General features: G+C 50.1%; 1 protein-coding gene across 3 annotated transcripts; it reads right to left on the bottom strand.

Annotated features, from left to right (window-relative positions):
* Positions 1 to 758: 758 nt before the first annotated feature.
* On the bottom strand, positions 759 to 4,553 carry Cryaa (crystallin alpha A). Of its 3 annotated transcripts, none has more exons than XM_028767933.1 (4): positions 4,295 to 4,553; positions 3,947 to 4,033; positions 2,832 to 2,954; positions 759 to 1,497 (listed from the first exon to the last, which is right to left on the bottom strand). In XM_028767933.1, exons 1-4 carry the CDS (start codon positions 4,481 to 4,483, stop codon positions 1,288 to 1,290), a joined length of 609 nt encoding a protein of 202 aa, XP_028623766.1. In that variant the 5' UTR covers positions 4,484 to 4,553; the 3' UTR covers positions 759 to 1,287. The 3 variants fall into 3 exon arrangements, with proteins under 3 accessions (XP_028623766.1, XP_028623767.1, XP_028623768.1); XM_028767934.1 differs by having other exon boundaries at positions 3,965 to 4,033; XM_028767935.1 differs by lacking the exon at positions 3,947 to 4,033 and having other exon boundaries at positions 772 to 1,497.
* Between the last annotated feature and the right edge of the window lie 8,477 nt (positions 4,554 to 13,030).

The following is a 13,030-nucleotide window of genomic DNA, read 5'->3' as shown; positions in this document are numbered from 1 at the left end:
GTGGGCACGGCTAAGGGGGGATCTTCCCTGGAGGAAAGCCATTTTATACAAATTCAGCAGGCGGGACTGGTGTGTGCTGCGGTGCATGTGTGTACAGCGTGCAGAGTGTGTCGGATGTGCCACGTATGTGTGGTATAGGCACACTGCGTGGGTGCTGTGCCGTGTAGGTGGTATGTTATATGTTTGGGATGAGTGGCATGCGTGCCTGTGTGTGTGTGTGTGTGTGTCTGTGTCTGTGTCTGTGTCTGTGTGTCTGTGTGTGTGTGTGTGTGTGTGTGAGAGAGAGAGAGAGAGAGAGAGAGAGGTGTGCTATGCACTGTGGTATGTGTCACCCATGTGACGGGCAATGTGTGCATTGTGTCTTCTGAGTACTGGGCCATCTGCAGAGCCTGGCTGCACCAGCTGGGCCTGTGTGTCACTCCTAAGAACCTGTTACCTGCTGCCTCACCCCAAGTGGTCTTCCAGACAAGCCCCCACCACCACCACCACCACCATCGAGATCTGAATAGGCTGCTGTAGACATATAGACATGAACTCCTAGGTCCCATGCCTACTCTGATGGGGAAGGAGGGAGGGAGGAGGGCACCTCCAGCATTCGTTAGGACATAGCACTGCAGAGCTAGCTACAGAGGGGGTACCATGGGCTTAGGAGGCAGGGTGGGATGCCAGAAACCCTCTCGGGAGCAGGCTGGAAATGCCTCCTGCACCCTCCCAGGTGCCCCACCCCCAACCCCAAAGGGAGACAGCATGACACCAGACTGAAATTGCTTCTGTCACCTGCTCTTTATTGTCTGCCAGGGGCTCCATTCTCATGGGTGACCAGGGTCCCCAGGAGCAATACTACATAGTAGAGAAAGTCACAGGAAGAGGGTATGAGAAAGATGGGCTGTCAGAGCCCAGCACACACGCCTGCAGTTAAGTGTGGGCAAAGCAGGGAGGCTGCCGTCCAGGGGCTTGGCAGAGGGCTCTTGGAGTTGGTGAGCCGCCATTTATTCTGCCTGTGGAGGAGTGCTCAGATGCCACTTTCCAGGAGAACAGGAAATCTTAAGAGTTCAATACCATCATTCCCTCCGACCGGCTGGTGTTGAGCCTATGTCACCCTGAATCCGCAACATCTCAGGCCAAGTCCCCAAGCTCTCTAAGCCACTCTTTCTCAAACCCTCAGCCCTCTGAGTAAGTGGAAAGGAAACAGAAAGAAAAGAAGGCAGGGAGGGAGGCAGACTCTTTGCTGTGGTCCCTGGGCTGGATGGATCAGGGGCCTCAGGGGACAACCAAGGCGAAGCCTGCTCAAGATGAGGGTGCTGAGCTGGGCTTCTCCTCCCGTGACACAGGAATGGCTCTCTCGTTATGGCCAGCATCCAAGCCAGACTGGACCTTGGGGCCAGAGAAGGTCAGCATGCCGTCCGCAGACAGGGAGCAGGAGAGGGCGGACTGGTCCACGTTGGAAGGCAGACGGTAGCGACGGTGAAATTCACGGGAAATGTAGCCGTGGTCGTCCTGGGGGCCACCGGGGAGAGGTGTGATCAGGGGTGATGGGCAGCAGGGGCCACCATCCCACACTGGAAAGAACCTCTCAGACTATACAAGGTAGTCAGGGTGCAGATGTCATAGGGGCTGGGCTTTAGGACCAGAGCACCAGCGCCTCGCCACCTCTTCATGAGATCTACAAAGTCGCCACCAAGCTCCTTAAACTCTAGACTTACAGCAAGCCCCCGAAGCGTCTCTAGAAAGGGCCAACCACAGAGGATGGGACTGCTCGAGGCTCAGGCTGTGAAACTGGCTTTTCTAGACTCTGCCCTGACTCCGATGAACTATGCTGTCCCAGTTCTGTGACTTCCTCATCCCCTGGATCCAGAGGGACTGTCCAGGACCTGACTGTCAGCAGCCTCACCCAATAGAAAGCTTCAGCCAGGCAAAATCTCACGTCCTCTAGAATTCTTCGCCCCTAGACTCAGCTCCCTGGGCTCAAGTTCCTCCCTCTCAAGGGGCAAAGGTCAAGGGGTAGAAGGTGTAAAGCCCCCCAGCTTTGACTAGGTCAGGGAAGCCTTGTCCTGGCTTCAGCTACATAAAGAGTGTGGTTCATTCAACACCCCTTCTAATGCTGATGGAAAAGCCCAGCCAAGACAGACTCGTACTGAGATTGAGAACCTTCCTCCTGGCCCCTCTCTGTCATCTCCCATGGGTATGTCACACCTAGCCAGCCTCATTGAGCATCCTGCATACTCCCAGATCTGTCAGGAGACACTACTTCCAGCCAGCTCCAGTGCCTGGGGCTCCCTCAATTCAAAGACCTGAGGGTTCTTCATATAACCAGGAGCCATGGGGCAGGGTGGGTGACCACTGAAAAGAAGCCTGCCCTTCCTGGCCAGTGACCTCTTTATACCCCAGGACTGCCACTCACTAACAGAAATAGCACAGGGGTTGCTCAGCTTTTGGTGCCTGTAAAGCCAGCTCTTGTGTCCCCTCCTCAGCCGGATTGCTTATGAAAAACATGACTCGCCAGAGTTGGAAGGGGCATCTGAATCTTCAGCTCTTTCCTGTGTTCATTTCTAATCCCCCATCATCCAGAAGATCCAGGGGGACAGCTAGAATTGTGTCTCATACAAGGGTCTTCGTCCTGTGTCCCTGAGCCCCACTTAATCCTGCTGCCTGGCCCTGCTAGGGCTGAGGACAGTGACCTACATAGTCCTAGGAGTGGCCAGCCCAGCACAGGAGGATGTGGCCCCTCCTAGCAGGAGCTGCTGAGCCAGAACAGCCTCCCATGCTCTCTCTAGGGGTGGGTCGGGAAGAGGTACAGGACCCACACAGATGGGGATGCTACCCGAACTCACCTGCCTCTCGTTGTGCTTGCCGTGAATCTCCACAAAATCCTCCAGTACTTTCACAGTGAGGTCCTCAGGAGAGAAGTGCTTCACGTCCAAGAAGATGACAAACTTGTCCCGGTCAGATCGGACCTGAAAACCCAAACCCACATGTGGAGCTTCCCAAAGGGGCCATCGGCTCCAGGGACAAAGGATGGAAAAACAAGCTGTACAATAGGTTTGGATGAGGCCAGACATGGAAGAGCCCAGCCATCAGAACCGACAGTCTCTGCTTCTTCAAGTCAAGAAAGCCAGCATGTCCTGGGGCTAGGACTATCGCCTGGCCCCACAGGTAAGACCCCCATTGACCTCCAGACTCAAGGACTGGGCAGTGCTGATTCACTGCTGGGTGTACTGGGTCAGCCAACTGAGTATAGGCTGGCTGGCTGGCTAGTTGGTTATAGATTAGAGGGTTGGTTAGAGTAGAATGGCTGGTTGGTTAATGAATGCCCTGACTGATTAGAGTCCAAGTTATCGCTTATGAGTTAGCATTAGCTGCTTGGTTGTCGTCAGACGGCTAGTTACAGGTTGGCCGGTTGTTTGGTTATGGCCTAGTGGCTGGTTATGAGTTGAATGGGTCTTAATGGGTTGAGTAACTGGTTGATTATAGGTGGTGGGTTCATTAAGGCTTGTTTGCCTGGCTAGTTGGGAGCTGGCTAGCTGGTGGGACTAAAGTCTGTGGTATATCCACAGTCCCAGAAGCCCACCTCACCTGTCCACACTGCCAACAGTTCCACACCACTAACCATCTGCTAGCACAAAGCCTTTCCCTTGCCTCTCTTCCTACCCTGGCTAGAGCCTGCATTTGGGCAACTTGCTTCCTAGAGTTGTGGCTGAATCCGCTCTGGCTAGAGCCTTCTTTTGAAATGAAGGGAGATAGCTCTTCTAGAACTGTGGCTCGCTTGGGCAGGGAGGGAATGTGGCCTTTGTTCAGCCATCGGGGAAGCTGGAAGGGAAAGAGCCCCATCTGCAGCTTTGTAAGCTACAGAAGGTTCTAGAAAGCCCCTCCTCTCTGGACTTCAGGACATCCCAACCCCCACACCAAGAAGAGAAAGTACAGGGAGCGGCTGGCCCAGCACGATTGCCTTTGCCACGTAACTTGCCTTGATTGGGTTGCTCTTGGGGTTTCCAGCATGTGGTTGGTGCATTACAAACCACATATGGGTCATGAGCTGATGGGAGGAAAAGACAGCAGTCGGGCTCGGGCTGGTTGGTCTCCTCCTCCGACCCCGTTCCCGGTGATGTTGGGTGGCTTTGGTATAGGCATGTGGGCTCCCGCCCAGCCTCAGCAGGGTACGAGACTGAGAGAGGCTGGGACATTGCTTGAGGAGAGCACAGGGTCGCAGTGCCCCTCGAGGATTCCTAGCTGTCCTCTAGACAAGACCAAGACCCACTCTGACCAGCTAGGGGAAACCAGTATGGTTGCATCTTACCTCAGAGATACCCGAGTCCAGCACCGTGCGGAAGAGGGACTGGCGGTAGTAAGGGCTGATGGTGGAAGACAGGAAGGGCAGCAGGTCGTATTCAAAAAGGCCCTCGCCGAAGAACTGGTCGAACAGTCGGCTGGGGTAGAAGGGCCCCAGGGCGCGCTTGAACCAAGGGTGCTGGATGGTGACGTCCATGTTCTATTTGGTGATGCAGGGACCGAAGGCTGGTAGTGAGTCAGGCAGGAGCCTCTGGGCAGTGCAGTGGCGAGCTAGCGTTCTGGCCCTCCCTATATACGCCTGCACAGAATGGAGGAATTAAAGGATTTCCCAAAATGCCTGTGCTCAGCTCGGGAGAGAGGCTGCACCGTCAGCAGCTGGAATGCTCACCCCGCTGCCCAGCCCCAGCGACACACACGCTGAGCAGCGGGGGCCAGCTCTCAGACCAGACGTCCCCAAGAAGGGCTGTGGAGGGTCTTTTCCTCTGGGCCAGGGACACGACTATTTCTTCCCACGTTGTATTGAGAGATCATCCTGGCCTGCTTTGGTGGACGAATTCAGAGCCCTGTTTCACAAGTAGAGAGACGTAGCTTAGCAGGCCGTCTGCGGATCTCGAAACCGCCAGCGAAACCGCATTGTTCAAAGCAGAACATCCTTTGTTTTTTTGTTTGTTTGTTTGTGTTTGTTTTTGTTTTTCTTACTCAGAACAAAAATTAAACAACTTACAACGTTTCACGGAAGACAGAAGACAATGAAGAAACCAGCCAAGAATCCCATCTAAACCCTGCCCCACTTCCTGCCCTTCCTAGGGTATCTGTGTGCCAGGGTGTGATTCTGGACTTTCCTCTGGCCACCATCCTAGGCAAAGCCTCGGGTCTTCCCAACACAACTTCACCACGGGTATTATTAAACCAGCTACTTCTGCCCAGACCTGTGAATGCAAATCACTCACAGGTCTTCCCAGGTCTTATAGGCAAGGATGGAGAGGATTCGGCTCCTCAGCCTGGGGCTCTCATCTGGGTACCACCAAGTAAAAGACATCCCTGAACTCCACCTGTGTGTGGCACAGGCAGATGTGATGAAATTGTCTGAGAACCTCAAAGACCTTTGCCCTGAAAATTTGTCATCCCAGGGAGTGATTTCCTGGGGTGCTAGAAACAACTGCCAGCTAGAATGCATATGATAAATGCTGCAGGAAGCAATGGGCACTCCAAATTCTGCCCCCCAATACTCGTTAACCACGACTTAACAGCTCTTCAGACCACACTAGGAGGCAGGTCCCAACATCACCCGGTGGGAGTCTCTTCAGCCACCAGGGTGAACAGAGTGATGATCTCCGGAAGGCAAAAACAGTTCAGTTCAACCTAAGTACCTAATGTTGGTTCAAACCTCAGGAGGCTGACCCAGAGTGACATATTTTAGGCATGTTCAAGCACATCACAATTTGGCAGACGTTTTCTGGAGATAATGAATTCACTCCCCTGTACACGATAAAGCACACATAAATCTCTCTGAAGAAGAGAGGAAGCTGAATCCAGATCGGACACGACCACATCAAAAGTCTTTGTAAAGTATGTATGACAAGGCTGGAGAGATGGCTCAGCGGTTAAGAGCACTGACTGCGCTTTCAGAGGTCCTGAGTTCAATTCCCAGCAACCACATGGTGGCTCACAACCATCTGTAATGGGATCTGATGCCCTCTTCTGGTGTGTCTGAAGACAGCAGCAGTGTACTTATACAATAAACAAACAAACAAACAAACAGAGTTTTAAAAATCTTATGATAAAGCCAGGCATTGGTGGCTCACATCTTTAATCCCAGCACTTGGGAGGCAGAGGCAGGCGGATTTCTGAGTTCGAGGCCAACCTGGTCTACAGTGTGAGTTCCAGGACAGCCAGGGCTACACAGAGAAACCCTGTCTTGAAAAGAAAAAAAAAAAGAATCTTATGATAAGGGCCTGGGGAAGGGTCTAGTGTGGTCTCCAGACACACAGATAATGCAAAGTTCACCAGGTTAGAATACATGTCTGATCCCAGCCTTCTGGGAGGATGACAGATATCACATTCCTTCCCTTGAAGGAACAATTCCTGGATGCTGAAATTCCAGGTTCCCCTGGTGCTTTTCTCAATGCCTCCTACATCACCCCACTTTACAAACCAAGAAAGTGGGGAGTAGGAAGGATGAACCGAATTGACCACATCACTCCACTTGGAAGAAGGGAAGAACATCTAAGGCAGAGGGCCCGGCTGAGTATTGAACTGGGGCTAACATCTAGACAGTGGGTGAGTAGGGAGAGGTACCTTACTATGTAGAGGGCCTGAGTTGGTAAACGGAGAGGGGCTGACCCAGGGGAAGGATACTGGTGATGTCCTCCATGCAGAGGCTCAGTCATGCCAGGTCCATGGTGAGAGCTATAAGGAGCTGTTCTAGAACTTGAGAAAAGAAAAGACGGTAGTGTTCATTTATAGTCAGGCATTGGGGGTTCAGCAAGATGGATCAGCAGGCAAAGGAGCTTGCAGCCCAACCCATTTCTGACCCATGTAAGGGTGGAAGGAGAAAATGGATTCCACAAGGTGAGCTTCAATCTCTGCACAAGGTGGTCATACACATACACACACACACACATACACACACAAACACACACACCATACACATATACACACACCATACACATACACACACACCATACACACACATACACCATACACACACACATCATACACACACCATACACATATACACACACACATACACACACAAACATACACACCATACACATACACACACACACACACACACACACACACACACCATACACATACACACACACCATACACATACACACTAATCATCATCACCATCATTTTTTAAAACAAAACAAAACAAACAAACAAACAAACAAACAAATTTATCAACTCTAGCCTTTGGGGCCTGGTAGCTACTCCAGAAGCTGAGATAGAAAGATTCCAAGTTCAAAGCCGACCTTGGCTAGGGTAAACTCAAGGTCACACCGAGCAGCCTAGTGAATAGTGTCAAAAGAAAAGCAAGGGGGGACTGGGGAGTCTGGGGATAGAGCTCAGTTGGTAGAGGGCTTGCCTGGCATACAGAAAGCCCTAGCTTTGAGCCCCAGCACCACAGAGGCCAGGGTTGGTAGTATAGTCCTATAATCCTAATCCTGGCATGTAGGAGGTGGAGGCAAGAAGGTTGGATGTTCAAGGTCCTTCTTGACTACTTAGCAAGTTCAAGGCCAGCCTGAGCTACATGAAACCCTGTCTATAAATAAATAGATAATAAATAAATAAATAAATAAATAAATAAATAAGGGCTTGGGGAAGGATTATGGTAGTGGAGCACCTACCTACCTACTTAGCATCAATAAACCCCTAAGTTCACTTATCAATATCTCACACACACACACACACACACACACACACAATAAAGTTTCATATTTTTTTTTTAATCATGCTTTTAAGGCAGTCGTAGGCAGATCTCCGAGTTCGAAGCCAGCCTGATCTACAGAGCCAGTTCCAAGGCAGTCAGGGCTACACAGAGAAACCCTGTCTTAAAAAAAGAAATCTTCGGTTAAGACAAAAGGACTGTGTATTTTCAGTTCCCACCCACAGCACGGAGCAGAGCGGACAATATTCTGTTCTGTCTCCTAAACAGACCCTGTGTGTGGACGGAGACCAAGCTGGTACTACAGGCAGGAATAAGGCCAAGGTACCAGCCTGAGATCTCCTCCTGTGGGTCACACAGCTCAGTGTCATGGAAGACAATGCAAGCTTTGATACCCCTCATATTCCTGCTCCTAGAAAGATGCTAGATTCCTACGTGCTACAGGCTCAGGGGACTATGAGAAGCACAGACCTCACCACATGACTTGAAGTTGACACAGCCAGGCCTGACTACATATCGAATGGTGGCATCTACAGGGGGACACTTGAAAGTCTCACTGTTCTACCTCAGTTCCTGCGTGAGTATCCTGTGGCTGCTAGGATACAAAGCCACACTCTGGGTGACTTAAACAACACAGATGGGTTGTCCTGGAGCTATGGTGGCCAGAAGTCTGCAATGTACCTCTTGAAGCTAAAGTCTTTCTAATATCCTGCCACTCCAATTGTCATTCTCCTACCTGTCTTAGAAAGATTTGTCCCAGCCAGGCAGTGATGGCGCACACCTTTAATCCCAGCCCTCGGGATGCAGAGGCAGGCAGATCTCTGTGAGTTTAAGGCTAACTTGGTCTACAGAGCTAGTTCTAAGACAGCCAGGGCTACACAAAAAAATCCTGTCTCAGGGCCCCCAGTAGAGGGTTGGGGTTACCAACCAACCTTCAAAATACCCGACCCAGAATTGTTCCTGTCTAAAAGAAATGCAGGGACAGCCGGGCAGTGGTGGCACATGCCTTTAATCCCAGCTCTTGGGAGGCAGAGGCAGGTGGATTTCTGAGTTCGAGGCCAGCCTGGTCTACAGAGTGGGTTCCAGGACAGCCTGGGCTATAAAGAGAAACCCTGTCTCAAAAAAAACCAAAAAGAAAAAGAAAAAAGAAAAGAAAAGAAATGCAGGGACAAAAATGCAGGGACAAAAATGGAGCAGAAACTGAAGGAAAAGCCATCACCGGCACAACTTGGAACCCATCCATCCCGTGAACAGGTACCAAACCCTGACACTATTACTGATGCTGTATTATGCTTGCAGACAGTAGCCTAACATGGCTGTCCTCTGACAGGCTCTACCAGCAGCTGACTGAGACAGATATAGAGACTTACAGTCAATCATTGGACTGAGGTTGAGGACCCCTATGGAAGAGTTAGAAGGATTGAGAGAGCTGAAAGAGATGGCAACCCCATAGGAAGACTAACAGTGTCAACTACCCTGGGCTCCTGGGAGCTCCCAGAAACTAAGCCACCAACCAAAGAGCATTCACAGGCTGGTAGGCTTTTTGTTTTGTAAGGATTCATTTATTTTATGTATGTGAGTACACTGTCGCTGTCTTCAGACACACCAGGAGAGGGCATTGTATCCCATTACAGGTGGTTGCTGGGAATTGAACTCAGGACCTCTCTGCAAGAGCAGTCAGTGCTCTTAACTGCTAAGCCATCTCTCCAGCCTGGAAGATTCTGGTCTAGCTATAGGGGATACCAGGTACCCTTAGTCCTAGCACTCAGGAGGCAGAGGCAGAGGCAGGCGAGATCTCTGTGAATTAAAGACCAGCCTGATCTACCTAGGAAGTTCCAGCCATGACTACATAGTGAGACTCTGTCTCAAAAAAAACAAGGAGCAGGCTGGAGAGATGAGTTAGAGGCCAAGAGCACTTACTGCTCTTCCAGAGTACCTGAGTTTGGTCCCAGCATGCATAAGGGTCAGCTCACAATCACCTGCAACTCCAAAACCAGGAGATCAAGTGCACTCCTCTGGTCTCCAGGGATACCTTCACACAGTATTAACTCACACAGACACACATGCACACATAAATACAATAAATCTGGGGACCAGGCATCCAGACAACATTTCTCTATGTAGCCCTGGCTGTCCTTGGACTCTGTAAACCAGGCTGGCCTCGAACTCAGTGATCCAGTGATTCTGCCTCCTGAGTGCTGGGAATAAAGGCGTGTGCAGCCACCACCGGCCTAAAATAAATTGTCTAAGGCACCAAATAAGCCTCAGTGGAAGAGCTTCGCTGATATGATACCCGAGAAAAAGTCTCTGCCATTCTCCATGCATCTTCGGAAGATGGCAAAGGCTCTGTGCCTGTTGATTCTGGAGTCGCAGATGTCATTTGAGCAAACAGGTGCCACTGTTCCACGGTTCACACAGGTGAGGCTGAACCCCCAAGTTCACACTCTCAAAGTCCTAACCTTCAGTACCGTAGAGAGTGTGTTGAGACAAGGCCTTTCAGAGGCTAATAAATATGGAATGAGGTTACACGGGTCTAGACAGAGAGAACAAGGTTGGAGATGCTCACGGGAAAGACCACATTGAGGTACAGCAAAAAGGATACTCTTCGAGCCAAAGAGGGACGCCTCAGGGACCACAGGCTCCACTGATGTTGTCACCTTGGACTTCTGCAGGTGCCCCCACCCCTATCACTGAGATTTTGCTTTCTGCATACCAATCATGGTCAGAAGCATTATATGGTAAGGTTTTTTTTGGGGGGGGGAGGGGAGCAATCTGTGTGTTTTGAAATACATAGTGTTCTGAAGAGCCTGCTGGGTAGCATCCTTCTGCCCAGTGTCTCTAAGCTATGTGCTACCAGCCCTCAGTCACCTAAAAGATGTGAATTGTCAGAGGCAGACTATTATGACACCCCAGCGTTCCTGTGCCCCCCTTTTTTGCTTAAAGATCCCCCGAGTACAAGCATAGCAATGCTGACGGCTGGGAAATCCAGTGAGAAGCTGAGAGGCCTCTCCTGGGTGAAAGGCAGAAAGTGCTTAACTCCACAGAGATTGTCAAGCTCCAGAGAAAGACCATCCCAGCTGTGAAACAGGGAGGAAGGGGCGGGGAATTCATGCTGCCTCCCCTCAGACTGCAGTGACTGCGGAAAGAGCGCCCATCCCAGGGATTGGTACCGTACAACGTACATGTAAGGTCTTAGAACCTACTTCCTGCCAGTGGGAAGAGCAGAGAGTCCCTAACCTTGTCCTACAGCCCTGCAGGCTTGCTCTGTAGGGAGCTCACTGTCTCCCACATGGGCAATGGGTATAAGGCTTTCTTGAGATGGATCTAAAGGTCCAGAACTCCTCTTGGGGGCTCAGAAAACTCCCTGTTACTCTACGAGTCTACATAAATCAACAGATTTCAAATTATTTCATTTGCAGGGCTGGGGGAGGGGGAGCTGTTGGATCAGAGCTGATTCAGCAGCCCTTGGGACCTCTTGTACTTTTTTTTTTTTTTTAAGATTTATTTATTTAATGTATATCCACTGTCGCTGTCTTCAGACACACCTGAAGAGGGCATCAGATCCCATTACAGATGGTTGTGAGCCACCATGTGGTTGCTGGGAATTGGAACTCAGGACCTCTGGAAGAGCAGTTAGTGCTCTTAACCGCTGAGCCATCTCTCCAGACCCCCAAGGAGCTCTTGTACTTTATCGCAGGTTTAAAGTTTGTTTATTTGTTTGTTTATTTATTTATTTTTTGGTTTTTTGGTTTTTCGAGACAGGGCTTCTCTGTATAGCCCTGGCTGTCCTAGAATTCACTCTGTAGACCAGGCTAGCCTCGAACTCAGAAATCCACCTGCCTCTGCCTCCCAAGTGCTGGGATTAAAGGCATGCGCCACCACTACCTGGCTAGGTATAAAGTTTAAAATTGTGAAACTGAGCCCAAACCAGGGGTCTCATTTAAGTGCAAACATTGGCCCATGCCTGACATACGTCACTGAACAGCAATGTATTCTTCTTTCTAACTGTTAATTGCTTTAAAAACAAATGGCAAAGATCATCATGCTCCATGGTTATCACTCGGTGACACTGAAACTAATTTTGTCCCTTAAAGGGTGAAGTGTTCACAAAACAACCAACCTGCGTGCGACCGTACATTCTGCCACCGGACAAACAACAGCATGAATTCCCTGACACATCTCTCAGCTTCTCTTTGGCTTACACCAGTTGCCAGCATCACACTTGTGCTGTGGGACATTATTAAGGAAAGCTGGGGTTACAGGAGCACAAATTCACCGGCCCTGGCCAGCGGTTTGACCCCTCTCAACTTGAGCCTGGGATGCAGCTAGCCCAGCATATCCCATCAACATGACATCCCAGTAGCAGGTTGAATAAATAAATATATATATATAAATATATATATATATATATATATATATATATATATATATATATTCCAAAATCAAAGAAAAACAAATTACCAGGAGACTGGGCTGGAGAAAGTAGTCTGAACAGACATGATTACCTCTATCTGGGGATATATATCCCAGATCCATGCTGGAAACTGAGGCTGTTAAAGGTCCAGATGCAAATGGCTACCCACTTTTGTCTAGCATCCTGGAAGCTATGAATCCAGGACACAGGGAAAGGAGAACCCCAATAAGGTAGGCCTCAGGTTTCCAAAGCTGCAGGAACACCAGTCACCTCTTGATCAGGGGATGGAGAGTGTGGGTTTGATGTCAGATATGCTGAAGGTAGAAGAGGTGCCAGGGGACAACAGGGGACGGGGGGGGGGGGTGGGGGTGGAGAGGAGACAAAGGTGGAGGGTGTTAGGACAGAACCCCAGTGGACCCCATGTTTGGAGAGGCATTTCTATTGCGTGCCATGTGTGTTGAGTGTGGGATGTGTGTGTGGGGGGGATTGTGTGTCTGTGATGTGGTGTGATCTGAGTGATACCTGTGTGATATGTAATGTGTGTACCTCATGTGTGTGCTTGTATGTCTACGGAGTGGGGTTGGATAGATGTGAGGGGTAAATATGTATGTGTGTGAAAGAGTGTTCTCAGTGGAGTGTAAGCCTCCACCTCGGAGACTCCCCTTCTCCAGTGTCTAAGCACAGCAGGCAAGAAGGCCCTAGTGGGGGGCTGGAGAGATGGTTCAGTCATTAAGAGCACTGGCTGCTCTTCCAGAGGTCCTGAGTTCCCAGCAACCACATGTTGGCTCACAACCATCTGTAATGGGACCCATGCCCCCTTCTGGTGTGTCTGAAGACAGCTACATACACATAAAATAAATAATTCTTTAAAAAAAAAAAAAAGGCCCTAGTGACCTGCTTCCAAGCCCTCCCTGTCAGGTTCGGACATCAGCTTT

Source organism: Grammomys surdaster, unplaced genomic scaffold, assembly GCF_004785775.1.
Source record: "Grammomys surdaster isolate TR1022 unplaced genomic scaffold, NIH_TR_1.0 183, whole genome shotgun sequence".
Classification (NCBI taxonomy): domain Eukaryota; kingdom Metazoa; phylum Chordata; class Mammalia; order Rodentia; family Muridae; genus Grammomys; species Grammomys surdaster.
The sequence above is the reverse complement of the archived record's forward strand: the minus strand, read 5'-3'. Positions and strand labels throughout refer to the sequence as shown.

Bases quoted from the DNA above. Each gene is read 5' to 3' on its own strand.
- Cryaa (XM_028767933.1), bottom strand. From the start codon at position 4,483: ATGGACGTCACCATCCAGCACCCTTGGTTCAAGCGCGCCCTGGGGCCC. The intron at 4,034-4,294 runs GTAAGATGCAAC...TCCTCCCATCAG, and splicing joins TGGACTCGGGTATCTCTGAG to CTCATGACCCATATGTGGTT. The intron at 1,498-2,831 runs GTGAGTTCGGGT...GGTGGCCCCCAG, and splicing joins GCAAGCACAACGAGAGGCAG to GACGACCACGGCTACATTTC.